A 26705-nucleotide genomic window follows, 5' to 3' on the forward strand; every position below is an offset into this window, starting at 1 on the left:
GATCTTGGTCAGATATTACAAACCTTTTTACAAAGTATCAAAAAAAAAAAAGAAAAAAGCATATAGAAAAGCCCCTGCACATGCATTTAGCTCAGGGATAGGTATCCTTGGCTCTGCAGCTGTTGCAAAACTACAACTCTCAATGATATAGAAAGGATAAGTTCAAAATTGACAGTTGCAGTATGGACGGAGGTTTCCTAGACATGACAGAGACAGACTGACCACCTACCCCCCTCCTAGGCCCAAGACTTCCTTTCTTGGAGATTGTTGTAAATACTTTGTTTGATTATGTATTTTAATGTATATCTAATAAAATTGTCAATTTTAAGCTTATCTTTTCTATATCATTGATTGTTCTGTTCCTACTGAACGACACTACTGTATTACGTTAGTAAAACTACAACTCCCATCATGCCTGGACAGCCAAAGCTTTAGCATGATGGGAGTTGTAGTTTTGCAAAAGCTGGAGAGCCAAGGTTCCCTACCCCTTATTTAGCCTATATATATGTATGGTGACATCTGCCAATGGTCCTCACGGTCCCGCTGGAGGTCAGGACAGCATAGGCTTCATCTGCAGTCAGGATCTCCGTAACAGGCCGCGACAGTATAAAGAAAAGTCAGCTCTTTTGGTCAGCTTTGTGCATTTTTTTTTTTTTATTATTAATATATTATTTTGGCAAGAACAAAAAAAAAAAAAAAACAATAAAAACTCAACCACAACAGTAGAACAGACAAACAAGTTCCTGAAATGCTCCCTACTCTAAGGCCTGGACCTGGCTCTGCATAGGACTAAGGCCCCGATGAATGTGGAAGACGACAAGTCAAGGATCGCTCGATTCCTAGAACCCTAAACATCCTGATACGACGCTTCCATCCCAGGCACTTATTCCTAATACTTTATAAAAAAAAAATATACACATGTGAAAACCTGTCTGGATTGCTCCTTGCAGTATTGCATTTATTTCCAGAAGTGCAGGGGTCTCCAGCTGCCTTGCACCCTTGTCACAGATGTATTGGTCGGCGTCCTCATTAGAACTTATTATCCATTGAGGTAGATTTTGAGCAGGGCGGGAGAGGCGGAGCTGGAGGTAACAATGCTCATCACATGACCAAGGCAGATTCCGGCACATTAGACAGAATATGGGACAGGAGCGGGCCTGGGCTGTGGTCTTGTGGCTGATGGAGAGGGGACGTCTTGAAGGGTGTTAGTTTGTCCTCTGAAGAAGGGAGCAATCTGCTGCAAAGGAAAACAAAATATATATAATATACCCACTATAATATGGGCTTCAGTGACATCACAAAGACTCCCTGCACCAGAGGGGGAAGGCTCCTGCATTAATTGCAACCCTGACACAGTGCTCTCTGCTGCCACCTCCTCTGTCCATGTCAGGAACAAATCCTCATAAGAATACTCTCCCACATATACCAAATGTTATTACTCTTGCTCCTACATTCTTTGTTAACCCATATGTTAGCTTGTTGTACACACGTTATCTATACTGTTGGCACTTAAGTCAGTGCTTATAGATTTTCTCTTTTGTAATTTGTTCTTAAAAAACAAAAAAAACAAACTCATAACGTTGAACCAGAAAAATACTCTCAATACTCTCAGTTCATGATATGGACAGAGGTGTCAGCAGAGAAAATACACCACTTCCTGCAGGGCATACAGCAGCTGAAAGGTACTGGAAGACTGGAGATTTTTAAGTATAAGTAAATTACGAGTCTATACAACTTTCTGACACTAGTTGATTTGAAAGAAAGATTTTCACCAGAGTACCCCTTTAAGGGTATAAACCCACACACCGTATATGCAGCGTATGAGTCCTGCACTTTTTTTTTCCCCCTGAAACATTTATTGGGTTTTCCAAAGAAAAATTAAAAAATGCAATACATCAACAAATGTATAGCGCTTCCAACGATCCCCAAGAAAAAAAAAAAAAAGGCATATAGAAAGCAGTAACATCAATTACATCATTTGGCAGTACATAATAAAGATCAATCACTCAAGTAACATTCTCTTTAACTAAGAACAAAAACGCAATTCAGGTGTAACTCCCTATTCCTCCCTCAAGACCTAACATCATGGCATGTAACTGTGCGTTCTCGGTTCCCCTCACTCTGCAGAGATTATGTCATTTGCAGTGCACCCAGCATGCCTTTTAATGCTCCGGTGCAGTACCATCTGGTTAACTGAAATGGGCACGCGATTTCCTGAGCAGTATAATGGGTAAGAATAAAATGTTTCCACTTCTGGAAAAAACGTTTCGTGCCAGAGTCCTTATGTCGCTCAGTGTCTAACTCAGAATCCTGCACTTAAAGAGACAGTTATCTTAAATGTTCCCTGGCCGCCCGCTCTACACCACTGTCAGCAACATTCAATGACTGGCTTCTCCCATAGGAAATGGATGCTCAGCGGATGTTTTCAAAATGCTGACAGTGGGCGGCCTGGGACAGGCAAGTACAAATTTATCATCATGTCCCCGGCAGCATGGCTAAGTTATGCCTTTTTCCTGGACAACCCCTTTAATAAAAGTGCTGCAGCATTACCAGATCACAATCTACCATCATACTTAGAAAGGCTCCGAGACCCGGACAGATGAGGAGGATGGGGAAGGGTGATTGACATACAGTATGCCTGTTGTTTTAGATAACTTTTTAGGATAAGCAATCGTCACGTACACGAGGATAAACTCTAATTCGATCCATTAAATAACCTATATATGGATTTTTCCACCAGTTTTCTTCTCTGCAGGATCCATCTGTAATTCTCAGTGGTTCTGAGCTAGTGGTTGAAAATTAGACAGCTAAGATGTCTCCCATAGAATGCACACACAGTACATGGATCCTGCTCCCCTATAGCTCTATAAACTTTGACCACATAGAGGAGGAGATCATGGCTCCCATATATCACTATAGCCCCACCTCACAATGAGCAGCAGCATGGAGGACATTATAGAACAGTACAGTGCAGCGTAAGCTGTAAATCCAGCTCTGGGGGTGAGAGAACACTTACCAGAGCTTTCAGCAGATTCTCTGTGTGCCTCTTATCTCCAGACACTCTGTTTCCTCACCCTTCTACTGGCAGCTATAACTTGATCCCTCAGTTATCTTATCTGTCTCTAGGCAGATCTGAGCAGTTCGAGTGAATGGTGAGTTTAGGAGGAGCAGGAAAGGAAGCTGAGGCACACTGCTTGACAAGCTCATGTAAAAAGGATGGTCGGTAGGCAGTGATTCCCTAATAATCACAGTACGGTCCAATTAATCACATCAGACCTACACATCCTACTTAAAAAACTTAACCTTTAATAATAAAATTAAAAGCTTCAAAACCCACCTAGGCAATGTTCACACTACGTATATGTCCGGCCGCATATTTTTTGCGTCCGGACATATACGTGTTAAACGCCGGCCGGGATTTACGCAAGTTGCGGCCGGCTACGTACGGTCCGCAAACTTACGCCCGTAAGCTACGTACGCTTCCCGAGCGGCGTACGTAGCGATCTGACAGCGGTATTTTACTGGGATATCTTCGGCTAGCCCTGGACACCCCACAGAACCTTTTGGATCGGCAAATCAAAGTGGAAAAAAAAAGAAATCACCACTCCATACGGGACCGCATGTTACGCTACAGGCGTAAGTTACAGCATTTCCATCCCGAAACAATGGTCTGGTTCATTTTTTACGGTGCCGCATACGATCCGGGCGTAAGTTCGTACGTAGTGTGAACTGTGCGGCCGTAGATGGTATACTTTCCATTGTACGCAAACTACGTAAATCTCCGGCCGCTTATTCACGGAGCGCGCTAAGGCCGGAAACTTACGTAGTGTGAACCTAGCCCTAATGTGTATACAACCTTCATCATAGAAAAATGTGGACAAGATAATTTCCTAGCAACAAGACTGTCAGACACTACTTAGGACGATTATCGTTTGATTTGAACGATAATTTTTAGTGTAATTAATAGCAGACAACGATTAAACGACCAACGAGAAATCATTGGTCATTTGATAGAATTTGGACCTATTTTTATCGTTGATCGTTTGCAAATCATTCGCAGTAGCAACAAACACAATAGTGACAACAAGACGACTGCAGTAACGATCATCGTTCTGTGTAATTCGGTGAGCGATTTCAGGTCGTTCGCCATAGCGGTCGTTTGTTATCGTTGAAAAAATTGCTTTGTGTAAAAGTACCCTCAGAGATCAGCTCAGAGTTGGACTGGAACTGATAGAGAATGGAAAGTATGGCTCTTGCTAATATCATAGATCAGATAACTAAATTATACACCATCCACATCAAAAGCTGCATTAAAATTTATGAGTGCTAGTCTAGCAGCTCTAGATGTGACTGGAGCAAAACATGAGGGATGAGCACAGGATAGGCAAGTATTTTATATGCCAGTATCATATGGATTACTTATTCAATCTATTGTTTTATTATAAAAGTTCCTACAAATGCAGCACGGCTGATGTGACAGGCAACCACTGAAATAACACCACTGCTTACTGACCTGGGTTTTGGAGTGTCTCCTTTAAGGCAGCCATTGAGACAAGTCATGCTTTGACCAGGAGATTTCTGCGGTGACAACTGGAATAAAAACCATTTATATCTAAGACATTGTCAGCTATAAAACCAATTCTAATCTATAGCCTAGAGTCATACGGAGGCAGATTTTGCAGCTCTAAAAGCTGTGGTCCTGGCATACGCTCTCTGCCCGTTTAGACGTGGGAAATAGAGACATGCAATGGCAGGCTGGGTAGTCAGGTACGTATTAGCAACAGGTCCAATGAACTAGAATAGGACCCATTCACAGTCATAGGCATAGGACAGCTACCCAAAGTACTCAGCATGTAGCTGCATCTCCCTATGCCCAACAGCAGGCCGGGCCTAGATAACCACTTTAAAATCACAACCTCAGAGTGCTGCCCCCATTTTGTATCTACTGTACCAGGTTAAGTGACTGCCCTGACTTACCAGTGAAGAGTGTGACACTGATCCAGTGTGATAGTTCATCATACACAAGCTTCTCAGTAGTTCTCTTCCTAAACAACAAATGAATGAGTTAAAAACACATTCGAACAGACCAGAGATATCTTCGTTTTAAGTAGATGGATCATCTTCAATAGGTTTACTCCAAAATTCTATCTATCCTCACGATATAGTACAGCCTTCTGATCAGTGGGGATTCAGCTGCAAGGACCACCATTGACCATAATTATGTGGGTCCTGTGTTCACCGAGTCAAAGGAGAGGCAAACTGCATGCTTGGCCAAGGTACCAATTAATTTCTATGAGACTTCGGAACGCCAAACAGGCGGTTGTCTTGTCAACTTTCCCCTCCTGTGATCAAGTATGGAGAGAGGTTTACCCTTCACCTCCAGTTGTGGGATGACCCCTTTAAGGTTCCACACATGTGAGGGTTTCCTGACAGCTGCCTACCTTTCTCCCTGCTGGCATAATACTTCTGTTCCCACTGGTTGGTGAGGATATTGAAATAACGCTGCTGTTCAAAGAAGCGCAGATATCGTGAGGAGATGGGGGAAGGGAAGACTCGCTCAAATTGCCCACAGCGCGAGAGTTCATCTTCAGTCTCCACTAGGACACGCACGTCCTCTGGAGTAAGCTGGTCAAGTACTGTGGCATAGAGATCCTGTAAGACAATGCAAATAAGTAAACATCTCTTACGATTTAAGGGCTTATTTCCACATTCGTTCTGTGAAATGCGGACAGCACAAATGGGAAAGCCCTGCAGTGGATTCTTACCCTGCCCGGCATGATGTATCAATATCATGCTGGGAGTGGGGAAAGGGCTGGAATATTCACAGCAATGTAATGACACAGCTGTGCGGGGAAAGAATCCACTACAGGGACTTCCTTCCGTGTAAGCTGTAAAGGTTATCACACTGTGTGTGTTTGTGTAAGTATGTATAATTTACCTTATCTGGCATCTTCTGGCTGAGGTAATGTGCCCGCTTCATCTTTTCCTCATTCACAATATCTGCTGAACGTCCATGATCCTTTCCCAACACGCTGCTAAGAAAAGAAAGTACAATAATTAGAGGTTGTCTACATATCGGCCATCAAGAGAATACAGCTCTACATGCAAACCAATGTGTCACCATGATTACTGTCTACAAACAATGTGTAGTCCGATCCTGCAGTCATGCCAAACCTTTGTCTTCTACTTCTGGCTGTATGTTAACAAACTAGAGAATAGATGCAACTATGTGACAGCAGGATAAGACAAAACGTTTTGTTTGTAATCTGTAACCAAGGAGGCACACAGATCTGCATTGGTGCCGTGTACACAAAACTATGGGTACTTTTACACGCACAGATAAATCGCCTGTTCAGCGTACGCCAAGGGATTTTTTTTTTTTCCGCATGAAAAGTTGTTATTGTGATCGTAATTGCGTTCATCTAGTCTGTCAATACTCGTAATTGTGTTAGTCTATAGTCTGTAGTTTTTGTAATTGCATTTGTATAAAGTCTGAATACCCGTAATGGCGTTCGTATATATAAGTCGAACGATAAGTGTTTACAGTGGAAGATGCAACATACAAACATTTTTTTGTCTGTAGTTTGCTCCTTTGCTTACATGCGAACAATTTAACGATTTTTTGCACGATAATAGGCCCGTGTAAAAAGGCCCTTAACAGGTTACTAATCTGTGCCATTTGCAAAGTTGCTTCATTTTGTCTTCAATGCACTGGAGTAATAAAAACGGAACTTTCTAAACTAGCTTTTGTGCCGCCATCATGCTTGGTTACCCTATGTGTTACCCTCTTGTGACCATAGAGAACCTATTTGGCCAGGTAATTCAAAGTTTTTGCATTCTTTGGGCTATCACACCATTTACAAGTTCCAGGACACCCGTAACCCCTTTATGGGCAGAAACATATCACAGGTTTATACAATACACTAACCTGGAGCTTGAATTTACATTGCTGGAGCTTGTGCCTTCTTTGTTGGGGAGCAGGAAACCGGCCAGGTTCAGGAGGTCACGGATCATCTGACCTTTGATCTTTACATCCAGGGGAGAATTAGAATGTAAACTGTAGGAAAGAGCATGACAGGGACCGATGAACAGACAGAAAACAGACAATGATTTTTGTCTAATTGCAGGGGAAAGACTGAATCCGCCCTGCATGGCTGTGTCTCCCACTGAGGTTACACACGTCTCCATGGCTTGTGGATTGTCCCTAGAGACGTGAGTAACCTCAGTGGGAGGCTTACAGGGAGTTAAATTATAGTTGCCAGCTCCCCAGGAACAGTTCAACACTACAGGGACAGAAAGAGGGCCACAACACAAAAGAAAGCAATTTTTTGATGCAAAGCATTCTCCATCACCTAGCAATATAGTTTAAAGTGTAGCTGTCATTTAAAATATTTTAGGAGAAATCAATAGTACAAGCGATTTTAAGAAACACCATAATAGGTTTTACTAGGCAAAAGAGTTTTCTTCTGTACTCAGGAAGCTGTTTCCCATCCCCCGGTCACTTCTTATCTGTGCATTATCAGGCCAAGCCGTCTTCATTACAGAGGAACACAAGTCAAGACGGGTTTGCTGAGTGCATTATAACCTATGGAGGGGGGGGGGGCCGAGGGGGATGAGTGAGCAAGAAGAGAAGAACTGCTGTACAGTTTGGAGACTGTCTGGGCACAAAAAAAAGCTGGATTCACAGGTCAGAAAGGTCAGTGCTTATCTTAGCTTAGTGAGAGAAGATTGAAGGGTGCAGTGTTTTGCAGGGCTGCCTTTTCTCCTCTCCGTGCTCATCCCCCCACGCCCTTCCCCCCTCCATAGACCATAATAGAAACAGAAATCCTTCTTCTTCTGAATTGATGGGGAAGGTAACAGCTTTTGAGTATAGAAGGAACCTCTTTCTTAATAAAACCTACTACAGAGTTTAAATCACTTGTACTATTGATATTGATGGAATACCTTTAAAGCGTAAGAGTCATCTGAAAATGACTAACTGTTTAAATCAAGTTTTTATGTTAAAACATTTAAGAATTTGAGGTTTTAATTAATTTTCAATTTTATTGTCTAGATTATAAAATAATCCTGTTCCTGTGCCACCATTACATAGATTGCACCAGTGTAAGATAATAGCAGCTCCCTGTGAAATGACCTCTTCATGGGTCACAGAGCGCGCTCAGTAATGTTTCACATTCATCTCAAAGGAAAAAAGGTCCTGTCTATTGTCATCTATGTCCATGGGGCAGGCTGTAAAGTTTGTCACTAAATGCTATTAAAAACGTCTCAGGCAAGCTGGCTGGCCCCATTATAATGTACAAAAAAAATGAAATGAAAATTACGTTTAGAAATTAGAAACGGATTAGTAATAAAAGAACATGTTCCAGTATTGGGATGTGATCAGTGAACGACAACCTGGGCTATAAAGTTCCCTTTAAGCTAATATGTAGATGTATTTTGGAAACACTGACTAGTATTGGAGGCTGAGTAGATATATCCCTTTAAATGTTAATCCCATACAACATTACTGACATTGCTGACAAACTCTGGAGTTATATAGAGGACATCTGGGAGTCGCTCTGTGGTTGAAGGTTGATATATATTTTCATTACCACAGCAGTATAACATTTCCATGTACTGACAGGAGGCCGGACCAGACAGGACAACTTACTACGACCACTGGTGTCAGAGGAAATATCCAGAGCTGGTTCAACTACAGGAGTCAAATTGTACACATAATACTAAGAAAATAAGACTATATTATTTTGCTTATGTTAAAAACCTGAAAAAGACAGTAAGTAGTGCCAAGCCGTGCATGTGCACTGCCAGTCTGATCTCTCCGGTACATCCGATTTTGTGATCTGAGGTCCAGCGCTCAGGCCCTCACTGATAAGCTATTTAACCCCAATTCTAAAGATAGAGATGACTTTTTTTTAATCTTAGAAAAACCCCTTTAGGTCAGTCCTAGGCTCTTGGGATAGGAGTCGTAGTTTTGTAACTGCTGCAGAGAGTCACAGGCTGGGGGAACACTTCAAATTCTTAAAGATGAAATTGTTAGTAAAGTTTAAGAGATATTTGGAGACCGTAGAATCTCTGAACTTTGCTCCATTAGGTCATGAGGGTCAGCAGCAACATTATTACAGGAATATAAAAGTTACCTGGGTGAGATGTTCACTTCCAGAACCCACGGCTTTAGGTTCTCATCCAACATGATATCAAAGCCGAATAGTTCATGGCAGCTGTACGGGTTTTGTACGTACATCTTCATTAGGCTGTTCACGTACGGCTCAGAACTAATTAAAAACAGAATAAAAATTAAAAATCCGTAAAAATAAAAATAATTTGCAATTATTTTACATTTCTTTTATTTTTTTACAAATAAAGTTATTTCTATCATTTATAAAAACCTTCCTCTTAACCCAACTATTATCCAATGAATCCATATCACTCCGTACGAATAATTTACTCATCACTATTTCAGTCACTCCACCCTTTCTGCTCTTACAACCTATAATATCGCTTGTACAGTGAGTACTTTGCAGTACATGTAGCAGCTAATGGTAGAAGACAAGCTTAAGTTAATATGGGGACCTTAGACTCGGATTTTCTAGAAACAATATAGGGAATTTATAAAGGTTTCTGACATCAAATGTTGCAGTTTCAGTGCACATACCTATGTTGTGCAAAAATGTGCACATTAACTTTTTACACTAACTTTGTGATTTTTTTTTTTTTTAAGTGGGCAGGGTTTAGCCCCAGAGTCCCCCCCCCCCCAGCTATTCTCTTCATTTGATTGGATGGGACCCGATCTGGGCACTTTTCAGTAGTACACCTTCCTTGCTTTACCTTTCTAGAAATTTGCAGCAAAGCACATACTCCTCTGGTATAGTAAGACACAAGGGACAGCGACTCAGAACTTTAGGGACAGAAATAAGCGGAAAGCCTTGATTTACCTTTCTGCTACAGTGTGGACCCTTGGTAGGAGACTGACAGACTTGCCTACACATATTCGAGCCTCTCCCCTCTCTCCTGCACATTTAAGCCCTGGCCCCAACTTCCTGTATTCTGCCCTGGTCTCTCTGTTATTCTAAATGGATTGCCCCAACATATTTTTGACATGTCCATGTGCCTTCAGGCCATTTTCACACATCATATTGTGGAATTTTGATCATATATTCTGTATTAAAATGTCACAGCAAAAGGGCAGTACAATGCAAGTAAATGGAGCGTTAACCAATCCCATTCACAAACTTTGTTAAAAAAAAAAAAAAAAAAAAAAAAAAAAATTGACAGCGGTTTCACGGCATGCAGCTGCTACATGCACCACATGTAGACTTTGCGCCAAATCAGCATCACTCCGCATGTGTATAACACTAAGCAATGTAGCATTGGGCCAGAACACATACAGCATCTGAGGGTAAATGGTTATCACTTCCATTCACAGACAGTAAGCAGAGGTTGAGAGTTCAGACCTGTTTATTATAGGATAACATTTTATGTTTGTGCTGTGGGTTTACAGGATGAGAACCAGACTTCTTACTTACGCAATAATGGTCTTTATCACCATCTCTTTGATCTTCTCCCAGATTTTGTCACTGCAGAATCCCTTCTGGTTGAGGTAGCTCCACAACGCCTTCAGTGCCCTGCGGGGAGAGTTTACTTAGTGTCTCAGCCCTATCATTCAGGATACAGCCATATAGAGCTTATAAAACGTTACTTAATAAGGTCAGTCAATGGGCTTAAATCTCTATCTTGGGGCATAATAAGAAGTATGAGCTCCAGGCGTCACTCACACAACTGTATTTCATGTCTGTACCGGTTTCATATTTAGAGAAGACAGAACATGAAGCGACATCTATGTGAATGACTCTCAGGATATATATATATCCGCAGTGTGTTACGTTTAGATGGCGGCACGTACCATTTATGCCCCTGACAGGCAGATTCATCTGTGTTCGCCTTGTAATCCACATTCTTCTTATTCACAGAATAGTTTGTCAAGTGCATGAATTTGTTGCTAAGGCTTTTCATAGATGATGAATACCTAAGGAAAAATATAAAATGGAGGTGACATTAAACTATGAAAATCACTGTATCAGAGTTTCCATATAGTGTATAGGTAAGGGCTCATTGTGGCTGACAATTCAGGAGGAAGAGGGGCATGGTACACCGGACACAATGGAAGGACCAGAAGTGAAGGGTTTTGTCAAACACTTGTGACATAGCCATCTGCACAGCGAAGCTCATGGGACTACACTCTATAGGCAACTCCCATTACTGTCTATTAGAAGCAGGTTTAGCAGGTTCCCACCCGCATCAGACGTTCATGGCATATCTGTGTATCAGTACCAATGTAGAGGGCTCTCTAGAAGCGGGTGATATGTTGCAAAGTTCTTTGCTGAGGAAAGGAGCAAGTAGACCTCCTGAAACGCGTTCAAGAATCAAGGATAACAGAGCCTTTTTAAAATTTACTGATTTTGGAGTATAGATCCCGAACTTAAGCCGTATCTGCCTGGACATTCAAACCAAGCGGCAGTTAGTAAGAGCGCGCGCTCACATGCATGCGGACGCCGCAAACAGCACGAGATAGCTCACTGTGCTGAATCAGATCTCAACTGCACGGATCTCAAAGAAGCCGAACTGATTGAGACACGGACTACCGCTACAATACCATATCGGACCGTGAGAGCTACCACCAACAGGGTGAGAGGTGGACATTCCACCATTTGTCATTCAAGTATCACTTTATCTTACCTTCAATGTGTATAACCTGAAAAGCAAAACCATCTAACCAGGACACTAATATAATTATTTTAACGGCTATACAGCGATACGAGCTCATGCCAGACCTCGAGATTCGGGACTACTGCTAAATTCATTCAGGTGAGCTGCCTGTGCTGGGCCCGGCGCAGGTAACTTCACTAGACTCCCCATACACATAAATTTTTATTTTATCATATAGATTTTTACTCTTCCACTGTTTTACCTTTTTTTTTTTTTTTTTTTCTTTTATCTTTATACTAGTTAGGATTTTTTGTGTATTTTCTATGTATCTAGATTGTTTTCTATTACAAGTTTGACCTATACAGGGTTTTTTACAGCGATGATCGATTGATGAGATTCAGACCAAACATGATATATGAATTTAAGTAATAAATGTTGATGTACAATCTATATAGGTGCATAAGTCATATGTCTCCACAGTGTTTGCAACATATCACCCGCTTCTAGAGAGCCCTCTATATTGGTACATATTCATTCATTCATTTATATCCTGTGAGCGCTGGGATAGTGGTGCACTCAAAGAGGGTGGATTCCATCCGTAGGGGTTAGGTGAAGCAGACCTCCACTATTTTTTGTTTTATATCTGTGTATCAGTAAAAGAATATTCCCATCTTAGAATATCCTAGCAATATGCCATCATTTTCATATCACTATGTAAGGCACCCTCTCTAGGACCCCATTGACCCGATATCAGCTGGATCAGGTAGTTCATAACAAAACCTATGGCCAAACACCCTGTCCTCATTCAGCCAAGATATATCCTTTTAATCGGCAAGAGAGAGTCATGGAGTGATTTGGGCTGTGTTTTCCCCAATCCGCCTCATTCCACTGCCGTCAAGCAAGCCCCAATCCCCGCTGACACAGGGGACCAACACTCATCCCTATTCATTCTTAGTATCTGTGAAAGTTGAAAATATCTTATTGTGATTGTGTATTCTAGCGATATAACCCCACTTTATAGATAGGAATACCCCTTTAAGTCCTAAGCTTTATCCCACTATGCAGGTAAGAGTTACACATTGTCACCAGCAGAGGTCCTCATAAATGGTAGTGAAATATTCTAACAGGCTACGTTTAAAGTGTAGCTATGATTTGGAACAACTTTATATGTAATAAACAGGTGATATGTATGTGATCGGCGAGACCCCCACCTGTCATGAGAATAGCGATCCCAGTGCTCCTGAGCCAAGTGCACACACTGCCATTCCATAGACACTGTCAAAAGACAGCTGATGGGACTGCCGGAAATAGCCATGCCATGAATGGGACAGCAGTGCGCATACTTGGCTGCCACTTCAATCAAATGAGGGTCAATGGACCCCAATACTCCTAATCATTGGGATTCCTCCTGATCAGACACTTATCCTGTGGATAGATAAACCTTTTAAATAGTAATTTCTGAAATACTGTAAACTTGCCAGAACTTTTCCAGAACTTGCTATGGGGTCTATAAAAGCATTAACTGCAGACAGCTGATCATTCCAGAATAAGGCCAGAAGTCGGACTCTCACATACACATAATATTTATTTAGGCAATGGTCTAATACACTGTGTGCAACTCTCACACCAGAGATTATTGTGCAAAGAAAATTTCAGAGTGAGGAACATACTTGCAGCTGGCAAATCGCACCAGGCCGTCGGTAAACAGGTATACTCGGAGGGGGTCATACGATGTGACGTAAACATAGATCCGCAAGTCAAACTTGCTGCCACCGATGAGGTAGGGTTTGTGCAGGTACCTGGGAACAGGCATCAACATGGATATAGATTACTGCGCTAGGTACATTGTAATCTGGCAGGTTTCAGCCAAATATGCTTATAATTACAGCTCTCACATGAATTGCTAATATATTTCAAGGAGTATTCTGCTCAAACATAACTTTTGATATGTTGCTGCCCATGGTGAGACTAACTATTCCTTTCATACTTGTTATCTAGTCAGTCTCCTTCCCCCAGTTCTCAGCTGCTGCTTTCAGCTAAAGACACAAAAATCTGTGTGTGAGCTTTACTCTGTCTCTTCCCTCCAGCCCCCTCCCTTCTGAGACATATAATGTAAACAAGTCCCAGGCTGGCTGTATCTGCAACATTGTAGCTTCATTGTAATGCCAGGAGTGTTATTCCATGGTCAAGTTGCTAATAAACTCACTGTGATTAATCTTCCAGCATTACAAAGAAGCTACAATGTTGCAGATAAAGCCTGCTAAAGACTGGTTTACACCGTCTGTCTCAGAAGGAAGGTGGGAGGAGGGAGAAAAGCTCACACACAGATTTGTGTGCACGTGCCAACATTTTTGCAACTAAGAAAAAAAGATAATCTTTTTAATACATCTGAATGGGATTGCTCCTTTGGCATGTTGGTGGATGCTTGCAAGTCAATGGGACAGCTGCAAAACTCTCTGCACATGTATGTGTATTGTAGTCTGCAATGGCATGGTGTGATCTGGCTATACCAGCTCGAATAAACTGAAATATAGTTTCCCTACTTCAGCTCCAGTTCATCTAATTCCCACACGACTATTACCTCTGCACCAGCAGCGGCCTTTTCTTCGGAAGTTGGCTCCATTTATGTATAACCTGGATCCCCATTCCTCTGGCTGATGCGGGCTGTAATAGAGAGAGATACAATAACAATCAGGATTTATTCTGCATCTGCACAAACTGCATTTATTCCCTACAGGATTATTTTAGTTTCCTGTTTAAAGGAATTAGAGGTGAAGGCAGGAGGGTTTGGGGACTCTAACTGATGGTCTATACTCATCAGTGTGGTGAAAACATCTAGAACCCCTACTGGGAAGCTGTGGGGCCCACAATACATAGTGAACGCTTGGAAGCAATGAGCTCCTTACATTGCATACTGGGCTGGGTTTCTGCAGTTACCCATTTCAACAGGAGCCGAGCTGTAGTAACCCAGCACAGCCACTACACACTGTATGGAGCCGTCTGCTCCTGACCCCATTCACTCTATATTGCAGCTATCCTCAAGATAGACAATAAGTACAAATCCCAGAAAATTCTCATATTATATTATGTTAGACAAAAGCTCACATGGACAACATATACCAATACAATGGGAAACCATGTATTGCCTGAAAGACCAGGGGACCAGAATTCTATTTGTAAAAACAGACATTGTCTGTAGCAATGGATTAGCAATAGTCAACAAAAATAAATAAAAAAAAATCAGACAGAAGTTGATAATGATAATTGTCAGGGTAAGTTCAGACATGGCAGACTTCTGCTGTGAATTTCCCCATCCACACACAGAGAAATAAGATGCACTGAAACTACAACATAATATAGATGTCTGGCAACAGCACCCTCATTCTGTGAGGCACATGAGGACCTTGCTGAGGAATTGCAGTTTCAGAAATATTCTGCTACATCTGGTCTTACCCTTACATTTATGACCAGCTTCAGGCCTCATGCACAGAGCACAGGACACTGCTGAGCTGCAGGGGCTGCTCTAGGGCAGACCGCTTCCATTATATAGCGTCCACCGGAATAGACCACCTTCTGCTGAAGGTATCTGGCACAAGAGAAAAGCCTGTATGAAATCAGCAGCATAAAGAAAAACATAAAAGTCTATGGATGCCTTGTTAGGCCATGTTTACACAGCGTGAAACACCGGCCGGGTCAAAGAATGGCCGGTTAGTGAAGATCATCCTGGCCGGTACTGCAGTACCGGACGGATGATCTTCATTTGTGCTGAATCCATATGCACCTGCATCCCATTCCACTACTGAACACGCACGCTCCATTGTGAGACCTGTCAGGCTTGTGCGGCCGCTATTCAATGAATAGCGGCAACACAAAACTGACATGCTTGTTTTTGTATGGCCGCTAGCGATAGGGATTCCCTCTAACTGCAGTGCATGCAAGTTGTGTATTAATCTTGGCCGTATATATAATTTGTATATATGTGTGTGTGTGTGTGTGTGTGTGTGTGTGTGTGTGTCTCTGTCTGTCTGTCTATGATTGCAACATAAACCATATTTGTCATACCGGCTTCACGATCCATTTCTGCCGATTCCCGCCCTCCTCCCAGGCTTTTCTCAGCAGTTTAATGTCTTGTGGGAGCACAAAGGACTGGGGGAAGAAGTTGAATTCTTTCCTTCCAAAGCGAGCCTGCATCTTGGACAGGTTCCGCCACAACCGGTCTTTTCTTCCAATCTGGAAGGAGCCTGGGAAATGGTTCAGCTGACCGGGCAAAAAGAGAACAAGGTCAGAAAGTGGCAACTACCAACCTGAATGGCTTCTTACTAGGTAGAAACTTACCTTTTGATAGTCTCGGATAGCTTTAAAGCCTGTGGACTTCATGTGATGACCCCAGCAACCCAACCAGTCGTGATTCTCTGCAAGAGAGGTTCATCTTAATTATTACAGTGATAATAAAATGGATGCCTGAGGCTTACAGTACTGTTTCTCATATTAAGGTGACTATCCATCTTCAATAACTGTCTTCCATTCTGCCTATAGACATGAATGTGTATTATCCTCGCCTGTGAAAAACAATTAGACCACTCTGGAGGGTTCTCATGAAGATAGAGACTAAAGACTGCCCCCCTCACCCCAAATAACCCTTCATACTAATTGCTGAACTGAAGTTAAGTCCGTATTACGCACGCAGATTTATCTGACGGATTTTTTTAAGCCAAAACCAGGAACAGACTATAAATAGAGAACAGGTCTTGGCTTTGGCTTCAAAAATATGTCAGATAAATCTGTGTGTGTAATAGGGCACTTAGGTGAAGTCTTGAAGTTGTTTTAGAATCTGCTGTGTTTGTCTATTACAACTCTGTACCAAACAGCTTATCGGTAGGGCTGCCAATAGGTAGGGCTGGCCCCACCGATCTAATAAAGATTATCTGTACAAAGATTAGACCCTTTTAATAGAACAAATTTTTTTCTAAAGTAACATGAACTCATCAATCTGTGTGAAAGTAAAACTGGTGCAACCAATCACAGCTTTATCCTACCAGAGCTCTTTGAGGCATACCTGTCACTAAAACTAACTTTTGATGTGTCAAGTTATTGATCAGAGTAGGTCTTACTGCTGACTACCGTTCAGATCAGAAGATATAGCCGAGAAAGATTGTGCCAGCGTGAAGTAATCCACAGCCAGCCCGCAGTCTGTCAATATTGCCTATAGAAGTCTGTAAGAAATTATTAAGAGAATACAAGGCCAGCTGGTGAGAGAATTGTGCCGTAACCTTTCCCCGGCTTTATCGTCTGATCAGGGTGTCGGCAGTGAGAGTCACTCTCATCAATAACTTTGAACATGTCTGATGACAACATGTCAAAAGTTAGTTTTGGTGACAGTGCCCATTATTTAAAATATAAAACTTGAGCAGTGACTGGATGCTAGTTTTTGTTTTACAACACTAAATTTAGGCCACGATCACTAGATATTAGGTAGGTTACTCACTTTTGGTGATCCGGAAGTGGGACCTTGCTACAGTCTGTTTCACTATATTTGGGGTCACTGTGCTCATCTTCCACTTCATCAGTTTTCTTTGTGCCCAAGGCAACAGCTCCACTAGAAACAATGAACAACGTAAGATATAAAAGCATTAACCTACATAAGCAAAATAACAAGGAGATGGAATCACTCTCAGCAATCTATACACATGTAATCTCAGGCTGTAATAGGTGTTTGTCTATCCTCAGCTCATAGGAAAACTTGCCTTACAGGTAAGCAAAAATGGAAGGGAGAACGCACAGTCTAATCATATAGATGTGCATAGGGGCTGAATACTCAAAACGGTAGATGTGTAGATCAAAACTACATGGGAAGTTGATTTAATTTTTGTTTTATATTAGATGTATTTAAAAGTGCACATTGCTATAGACTCAAAGACATAACTTCACGTAGCCAGATGCAATTTTAGATTATATATTATGATAGAGGTCCAGGTAGGCGGCAAGGCTCAGTTCAGACTTCTACAACAGGAGAAATAATTCTACAGGCCACTGTACACTGTATCTTACCTTTTTCATCCTGAGTGGCAAAATAAATAGTTGAGGGTGTGTTGGGGAACAGGCTTGGGGTGAGGGCAGGTCTCTTAATTAATTCCACATCTGAGGGAGCGGGATCCATACCAGTAGCACATTGTCTAAAAATTAGCAGATGAATTTTAATTAGTGTGGTGTAGTATATAGAGGAGGGTGGTGTCCAGCGTGGTGTAGTATATAGAGGAGGGTGGTGTCCAGTGTGGTGTAGTATATAGAGGAGGGTGGTGTCCAGTGTGGTGTAGTATATAGAGGAGGGTGGTGTCCAGCGTGGTGTAGTATATAGAGGAGGGTGGTGTCCAGCGTGGTGTAGTATATAGAGGAGGGTGGTGTCCAGCGTGGTGTAGTATATAGAGGAGGGTGGTGTCCAGTGTGGTGTAGTATATAGAGGAGGGTGGTGTCCAGCGTGGTGTAGTATATAGAGGAGGGTGGTGTCCAGCGTGGTGTAGTATATAGAGGAGGGTGGTGTCCAGCGTGGTGTAGTATATAGAGGAGGGTGGTGTCCAGTGTGGTGTAGTATATAGAGGAGGGTGGTGTCCAGTGTGGTGTAGTATATAGAGGAGGGTGGTGTCCAGTGTGGTGTAGTATATAGAGGAGGGTGGTGTCCAGTGTGGTGTAGTATATAGAGGAGGGTGGTGTCCAGTGTGGTGTAGTATATAGAGGAGGGTGGTGTCCAGTGTGGTGTAGTATATAGAGGAGGGTGGTGTCCAGTGTGGTGTAGTATATAGAGGAGGGTGTGTCCTGTGTGGTGTAGTATATAGAGGAGGGTGTGTCCCGTGTGGTCTAGTATAGAGGATCTGCCATCTCTAATATATGCTTGCCCTTTAAAGTGAGAAAAGTAATATAATATACAGGACACATACATACCTGGAGACATCTGCTAATGATGTAACAGCGGACACTTGGACAGCGGCAGGATCTGAAGAAAGTTAATATATATTGGATGAGAATTTACATTAAGCTTAAAAGCATTGTTCCATGAGCACTGGGGTTTGCATGTACAAATACAAACCTTCCTCATCCTCCTCTTCTTCCTGGATGTCATCGAAGCCTTCAGGAAGCTCCTCCTCACCACCATAAAGCTCAGAGTTTGGCACAGTAAGGCTAAAGAGAAGAAGAGATAGCAAGACCAATGAACTTTTTGTATAAGACACTGTGCTCCAAGCTCTGACTCTCCCAGCATGCCTCAACAACTGAATCCTTGAGGGAATGCTTGGGGTTGCATGGCTGCGCAGCCCTTTATGTCACAGGTGTCAAACCCGCAGCCCTCCAGCTGTTGCACAACTACAATTATCATCATGCCTGGACAGCTAAAGCTTTGTCTGTCCAGGCATGATGGGAGTTGTAATTGTGCAACAGCTGGAGGGCTGCGGGTTTGACACCCCTGCTTTAGATTTTGGACTATGTTAAAGAACAAGACTTACTCTAAATTATTTTCAACATCTTCAAATTCTTTATTAAGATGTATGGTTGAGATCTGAGATGCCATCACAGTGATGTTCCCTCGATGAGTCGTCTCACCAGCCTCCGGGAGGGAGGGTTCAGTTTTCAAGGTCGGACAATGAACAGATATATCAGGGTGGCACGAGTCCACTCCCATGGCACCAAGGCTGGCACTGATCTGCTGGGTGCAGAGGTTGGCATGACACGTGCTGAAAACACTGATGTCTCCATTAAGGCTTGGGCCCTCTGAGGCCGGGCTTCTGAAAACATGGTCCGTACAGGAGGGTTTTGCTGTTGCACTGCCAGCACACATCTCCTGGTTTTGGCAGACAGCTTTAGTAGAAGTTTCAAGTTGTGCTTCACAGCTAGCAGATCGATGGCTTCCCGTAAGACGTCTCACAGCCTCTGTAAGTTGGACGCTTCTATGGGGAGAGCCTCCGACTTTATTGTTTTCAAGTATGTGCCATGTAATTTCCTCAGCTTTGGCCCTCCCTTCCATGATGTTGGATGAAGAAGCCGCTTTGCAGAACACAGTCCCTGGACGGATACCAGTGTGACTGACTGAAGGCACCACCCCATTAGGTTGGCCGAAGCCTCCTTTTTCTCCGGAAGACCACGAAGCGGACTTAGCTCCAACCTGAGGGGGGCTCGGTGTCATCTTCTTGTCTACATGTGGATGTAAAGGCACTTTGGCACTGCTTGGTCGTAGGAAGGAGTTTGTGATTAAGGCCGGCCTGGAGGGATCGGGGGTCAGCTTGGCTGCAACACTGGAAGGTCTTCTGATGCCGACGTCGGGGAGTTCGCTGGCTGCGCTTGGCAGGTGGAACTGATCTACCAGCAAAGAGGTCATGGCACTTTCAGTTTTGGCAGCTTTATGGAAAGGCCTGACTGGTGGATACCTGTAGCGGGTGGAGATAGTCCTCTGACTTTCGGTTTTCCCCCCTACGGAAAGCGTTGTTGGGTTTTTGGAAGTTCTACGGAAAACCAGCGTTCTTTCAAGGGTGTCATGCAGTGGCCGGTGTCCAGTCGGCGGAGGAGAAGGGGTTAGAGGGGTCGATGTCCTGTTGGGCTCAGTGACCAAATAATAAGGACGAGGAAACATGGAATAAGCAGATCGGTGATCATGAGCCAAATGGGCATGTTCTCTCTTCAGCTTCCAGATGGGGGACACCTTTGAGGCCGGGCCGCTACCTTTGGGTTTGTCTGGATAAGAAAGAGTTGGCTTGCGATGAACTTCACCTATAGGCTCAGGAATATAGATCTGAGTCTCCACTGAGGCCATGAAGGGCCATCTCCCGGATATCAGGCCAGTGTGACACTTAGAGCTTCATTGTCCTGCGGTGGAAGAGGTCATCTGTAATCGTCAAGAACAGCGACGGTTAATAATGTTACCACATCAGACCCTATAGTCATTAAGATTTAAAGACAACATGCCTAGAAGATAGGGATATCTAGCTAATGTGTTATAATGGAGCAGCAGGTGGTACATGTGTCACCACTCCGTTCATTCTCTATGGGAGCTGGAAGAAACCTCCAGACAGTGAACCGAGCTATTACAAAGGCTGCCATAGAGAATAAATGGAGCGGCAGCGCATGTGCATGACCCACCATTCCATTCTAACAGGAAACTCAGGGCCCCTGGGGTTCACAGGGGTGGTGAGAAGTTGTGGGGGCACTCCGCTGTCAGAGCCCGCAGTGAGCTAGATATCCTCTTAGAAGGAAAAATCCTTCAATGTCTAAATAACGTCACGTAAAGTGGGACCACTGTGAAAAAAAAATCTTTTCAGATCAACTGGTACCTGAATGTTATACAGATCTATAGAAAAATCTTTAGTCTTCCTCTGTCCATGTCAGGAAATTACCAGAGTAGGAGAGGTTTTCTATGGGGATTTGCTGCTGCTCTGGACAGTTCCTGACATGGACAGAGGTGGCAGCAGAGAGCACTGTGTCAGACTGGAAAGAATACACCACTTTCTGCAGGACATAAAGCAGCTGATAAGTACTGGTAAACTGGAGATTTTTAAATACAATTTAAAGAGCTGTAAAACATTCTGGTACAGTTGATCTGAAAAAAAAAATTCCCCTCCAGAGTACCCCATTAATGCTCTAAATTCTGGTAGAATGACACTCACAACCATTCTAGGTGGAAAAAGAAAACATCCGAAAAATATAAGAAAGGTATATTCTTGACATATAAGGTAACAACCACTATCAATGTATATTAAAAACACAAATAAATGTGGCCAGAGGAGGTTACATAGGAGTGTTAGCGACAGTGCCAATAAAGACGTGCAGAACCCAGACGACCTCATTACTGGACACCTGAGAGGTAATAGAGACCCCAGACGACCTCAGCGGGGCGCGGCCATTACTGGACACCTGAGAGGTAATGGAGACCCCAGACGACCTCAGCGGGGCGCGGCCATTACTGGACACCTGAGAGGTAATGGAGACCCCAGACGACCTCAGCGGGGCGCGGCCATTACTGGACACCTGAGAGGTAATGGAGACACGGGTGAACATGGAAACCAGAGAGGAGAACAATTAGCTCAGCGATGGCCCAGACATACACAATGCCGCGCTCCGCAGAACATTAATTCATTGTGTCCTCGGCTCCTGACATATTCATGAGGGGAGATTACATGGACGATAATTGTAACATCAGGGGTCACGTGTCCCGCTGCGACAAAACCCACTCCGCTAGGAAAATGATTAGAGGTGCTGGGATCAAAGACAGATGTGGCGGCTTCATAGAATTATTACCAACAAAACAGTCACTCTACGTAAGCACCCTGTGTGAATACACCACCATTCATATCTGGATCCCCTGCCGCACGGGACATGTAAGAGCGGCCGTGCACTACTACACTATTCTCTATCTTCATCTATGACAGGGATGGGGAACCTTCGGCCCTCCACCTGATGCCAAAATTCAATTCTCAGCATGCCTGAACAGTCAAAACTAAAGCCCCCTACAGTGGTGTATATAGAAATGGGGGGAGGACAGGACTAGGGATGAGCGAACCGGCTGAGGTTCGGGTTCATATGAACCTGAACTATCTGCTTCTGATTCCCGCTGTCTGCCCGCTCTGTGGAGAGGGTGGATACAGCCTGAGGACCACCTAGAAAACTGGGACACAGCCTATGGCTATATCCCAGTTTTCCAGGAGGTCCTCAAGGTTGTATCCACCCTCTCCATGGAGCGGGCAGACAGAGGGAATCAGAAGCAGATAGTAGACATTTATTTTCATAAAGTTATATTTTAAAAGTAATATAACTTTATTAAAGCAAAACAAATGTCCCCGGCCTCCTTCAAGTTATCCTCCCAACAAACTTTCCTAGCACAGTACGGCCGGGTGTACATGAACAGAGAACATTCTGCGTGGATATCGGAGCAATCTACGTGTCCAGTTTGTGGATTAACCCTTTGCACAGAGGGAGATGTGAGCTGTAAGTCATCCAGCAGACGCTGCAGTAAATGCCTCATTGTCCTCCTCTGACTCAGCGAATCCCATTCAGGCCTGTGACGGCTCCCATCCAGCTGGAATTGATGTGACCTCACTGGGATTCCAGCAGCTTCCTCCTCCACCACCCGCCCAGCCGCCAACAGAACACGGTTTTCTAAGCGAAGAGGCAAAATTAGATACTTGGCGAATTACAGCTTTACAACGGCTTTAAGTTCCTGCGCTGAACTTCTGTCAGTGTTATAATGGGAGCGCTCCCTGCCCCCGCACCGCCGCCAGCTGAGAGATGTATGCTGGCATATGTATTATGTGCCAAGCTGTAAAACAAATATGTGAATGGAAAGAGTGGAGATTTGGCTAACCGAGGATTATATGCAAAGAGCCAAATATAGTACAGGGTCCTTAGGAGAGGACCTCTCATATTCTGCCCTACAGACATTAAGAGGAAAGATTCACAAACCTCATCCAAACACATTAAGCAGTAAAGCTGAGGTGTGACACTAGGAGAACGTTCCTCCGGCTTCTACGTATGAAGATGTCAGAGTCTTGGTGCTTTACATATTATAGTTTGGTCAGAACTGCACTAGTCATAAGACGGCAAGGAGCATCGCTAGAGACGCTCCTGCGGGCCATCAGCCGAGGACGGGGGCAAAGCTGCTTATCGGCTGATGGCATCAAAATGTATTGATATCAGAGGCACATCCCTAAAAATAGGAGACAGGTGGCCAATGACAATAAATGGCTGCACAAATGATCGCTTGTGCATCCTGGCTGTGCAGTTAATCCTGTCTACTGAAAGCCATGCATATCAGACTAGCTAAAGGCACCATAAGGCTGTGGTCACACACAGTATTTTTGGTGACACACTGCAACCAAAACTAGGAGGGGATTGAAAACACAGAAAGGCTACACTCACACACTGATAAAAAGTAACGGATGGCCGCCATTTAATGGCAAAAAAAACGTAATTATTTGCTATTAAATGACAGCCACAGTGTGGCTGTGTTTTCAATCCCCTCCTGGTTTTGGTTGCAAAATACTGATCAAAAATACTGTGTGACCGTAGCCTCAGTGGGTATGACTGCGAGTGGTGCTTATAGTCAATAACAAATTGAGATGTTTAGAAGAGTTTGCTTCCATTATTAATCATTCACAAGTCTATCAATCCAGTGATTTCCATAATTCCCCAGCCCTTCCTTCAACTTTGAGCAATATATACAGTATATATTCAATATATATTCAAATATCTTTTTCTATCATTCCCCCCCCCCCCCTCTCCATCCTGTCAGCCCATTCTACTCAGGCTTTCTCCAACCTTCTAATGGAACGGGAAGGCAGCGAGAGTCAAATGCCATACAAACCTGAACCGCGGCCCTGTTCGATCATCTCTAGTCACAATCTTCTTGTTGGTTATCAAGAACATCAGGCTGGATTATGACTACGGCTGGACACCATAAAGAGTATATTCACCTCTGAGCACAAGGTTATATATAGAATTAACTAGCATAAAAGCTGAGTCACTGTGTGCATACATTACTGATCCTGAGTTCCATCCAGTATTATACTCCAGAGCTGCACTCACTATTCTGCTGGGGGGGTCACTGTGTACATACATTACATTACTGATCCTGAGTTCCATCCAGTATTATACTCCAGAGCTGCACTCACTATTCTGCTGGCGGGGTCACTGTGGTACATACATTACTGATCCTGTATTATACTCCAGAGCTGCACTCACTATTCTGCTGGTGGGGTCACTGTGTACATACATTACATTACTGATCCTGAGTTCCATCCAGTATTATACTCCAGAGCTGCACTCACTATTCTGCTGGCGGGGTCACTGTGGTACATACATTACTGATCCTGTATTATACCCCAGAGCTGCACTCACTATTCTGCTGGTGGGGGTCACTGTGTGCATACATTACTGATCCTGAGTTACATCCAGTATTATACCCCAGAGCTGCACTCACTATTCTGCAGGTGAGGTCACGGTGTACATACATTATTGATCCTGAGTTGGATCCTGTCTTATACTCCCGAGCTGCGCTCAGTGTGTACCTCTACCTGCTGTCCCCGGCTGCCATCACTATGGTGTCCGGTATGGGGCACTCCCTGTATTCCTGACTACGAGCAGATAACAGTCTGTGTTGTGTATTTGCGCTGGGTATCAGGTGGGCAGAACCTGCACAGACATGCACCACCCTATAGCGTCATCCATACACAGGGCTCAGTCCTGAACAAGGAGACACAGTTCTATCACCACAGAGGTCTATTCACAGGGGCTGCAGGTACCACCCTAACCCCACATCCCCCCCCCCTCCCATGGCCGCCTATGAGGGGAGTGCCCCATACACAGCGAGGGGCCGGGGGGGCACAGGGGCGGCTGGGGGCACAGGACACATTTGTATAGTACAAGGCTCAGGAAATCCTGACAGCTGCACATGGCAGCTCCAACCGGCTGTCAGCAGCTGTCAGGGCAGGCTGGGAGTTGTAGTACTTCAACAGATGGAGAGCCACAATCTCCTAAGATGTCATCACATATTGGGGGAAAGAGCTTGTTGCAAAACTACAACTCCCATCATGCCTGGACAGCCAAAGGCTGTCCAGGCATGCTGGGAGTTGTAGTTTTGCAATAGTTGTTGGGTGTCAGGTTCCACAGTGACCCTATGTGGGTGACCATAGGGTGGATTACATGGGATATAGATGTAGCACACACAGTCATGCTGGGAGTTGTAGTTCCCCAATACCTGGATGCCATTATTACCTCTATAGACAATGCTCAGGTACTACAACCCCCAGCATCACAAAGCCTGACAGCCCTCTAGCCATAAAGTACTACAAGTCCCAGACAGACACAGGACAGATGGCGCTGCCTTCCAGGCTCCATGACAGGAATTGTCTACAGAAAGGGGGCGCTGTTGCACATGACTGCTCTCCACGCTTACCCACAGCCCCATTCCGCGCCATTATTACCCGGGGACCCCAATAGAAGAGCTGAAGGCAGAAAGCCCCATTTCTCGGGTCACTCACCCGCTCCACAGGACAGCGTGCACCTCCCCGCGCCGCCCGCTCTGCTCCGCTCCACCCGCGGCTCCCGGGCTTGGCGGCCTCCCCTCTCCTAGCAACCACGTAACTTAGCTAAAGAGCGCGTAGTGTCATTTCCGGCTCCAGCCGCTAAACAGCCAATGGGGTCTCAGCGTGGTCAGGTGATGGGGGCGGGGTCTATGCCTTGTGCGGCGCAGGCTGGTAACCATCTTGGTACACCCATCAGCAGGGAGCGATTGCTGTGAGCGATGTAGATGGCGGCCATGTTGGTACGGTAGCTGTGTTCAGCTGTGTACTTATTGGTGGAGGCAGAGTACCTCTATTCTTATTGGTGGGGCAGAGGACCTCCATTCGTATTGGTGGGGGCAGAGGACCTCTATTCTTATTGGTGGGGGCAGAGGACCTCCATTCTTATTGGTGGAGGCAGAGGACCTCTATTCTTATTGGTGGGGGCAGAGGACCTCTATTCTTATTGGTGGGGCAGAGGACCTCTATTCTTATTGGTGGGGGCAGAGGACCTCTATTCTTATTGGTGGGGGCAGAGGACCTCCATTCTTATTGGTGGGGCAGAGGACCTCCATTCTTATTGGTGGGGGCAGAGGACCTCCATTCTTATTGGTGGGGGCAGGGGACCTCCATTCGTATTGGTGGGGGCAGAGGACCTCCATTCGTATTGGTGGGGGCAGAGGACCTCCATTCGTATTGGTGGGGGCAGAGGACCTCCATTCGTATTGGTGGGGGCAGAGTACCTCTATTCTTATTGGTGGAGGCAGAGGACCTCTATTCTTATTGGTGGGGGCAGAGGAACTCCATTCTTATTGGTGGGGGCAGGGGACCTCCATTCGTATTGGTGGGGGCAGAGGACCTCCATTCGTATTGGTGGGGGCAGAGGACCTCCATTCGTATTGGTGGGGGCAGAGGACCTCCTTCTTATTAATGGGGGCAGAGGACCTCCATTCGTATTGGGGGGGGGGG

At 44.3% G+C, this 26705-nt stretch overlaps 1 protein-coding gene across 4 annotated transcripts; it reads right to left on the minus strand.

The window, feature by feature from the left end:
* Positions 1-645: 645 nt before the first annotated feature.
* TTLL4 (tubulin tyrosine ligase like 4) lies at positions 646-25833 on the minus strand. 4 transcript variants are annotated; one of them, XM_069982527.1, is made up of 19 exons: positions 25716-25833; positions 19197-20569; positions 18785-18876; positions 18640-18691; positions 17752-17876; positions 17189-17299; positions 16039-16115; positions 15766-15960; positions 14285-14367; positions 13374-13502; positions 10901-11023; positions 10524-10622; positions 9138-9272; positions 6929-7057; positions 5939-6032; positions 5442-5652; positions 4978-5045; positions 4514-4590; positions 646-1234 (listed from the first exon to the last, which is right to left on the minus strand). In XM_069982527.1, exons 2-19 carry the CDS (start codon positions 20495-20497, stop codon positions 1102-1104), a joined length of 3234 nt encoding a protein of 1077 aa, XP_069838628.1. In that variant the 5' UTR covers positions 20498-20569; positions 25716-25833; the 3' UTR covers positions 646-1101. The 4 variants fall into 4 exon arrangements, with proteins under 4 accessions (XP_069838628.1, XP_069838627.1, XP_069838626.1 ...); XM_069982526.1 differs by having other exon boundaries at positions 646-1237; positions 25716-25832; XM_069982525.1 differs by having other exon boundaries at positions 647-1234; positions 5939-6035; positions 25716-25832.
* Between the last annotated feature and the right edge of the window lie 872 nt (positions 25834-26705).

Source organism: Dendropsophus ebraccatus, chromosome 9, assembly GCF_027789765.1.
Source record: "Dendropsophus ebraccatus isolate aDenEbr1 chromosome 9, aDenEbr1.pat, whole genome shotgun sequence".
Lineage (NCBI taxonomy): Eukaryota > Metazoa > Chordata > Amphibia > Anura > Hylidae > Dendropsophus > Dendropsophus ebraccatus.

Bases quoted from the DNA above. Each gene is read 5' to 3' on its own strand.
- TTLL4 (XM_069982524.1), bottom strand. From the start codon at position 20,497: ATGGCCTCAGTGGAGACTCAGATCTATATTCCTGAGCCTATAGGTGAA. The intron at 18,877-19,196 runs GTAAGTCTTGTT...TCTTCTCTTTAG, and splicing joins GATGTTGAAAATAATTTAGA to CCTTACTGTGCCAAACTCTG. The intron at 11,024-13,373 runs GTATGTTCCTCA...ATTTTTCCTTAG, and splicing joins GTGCGATTTGCCAGCTGCAA to GTATTCATCATCTATGAAAA.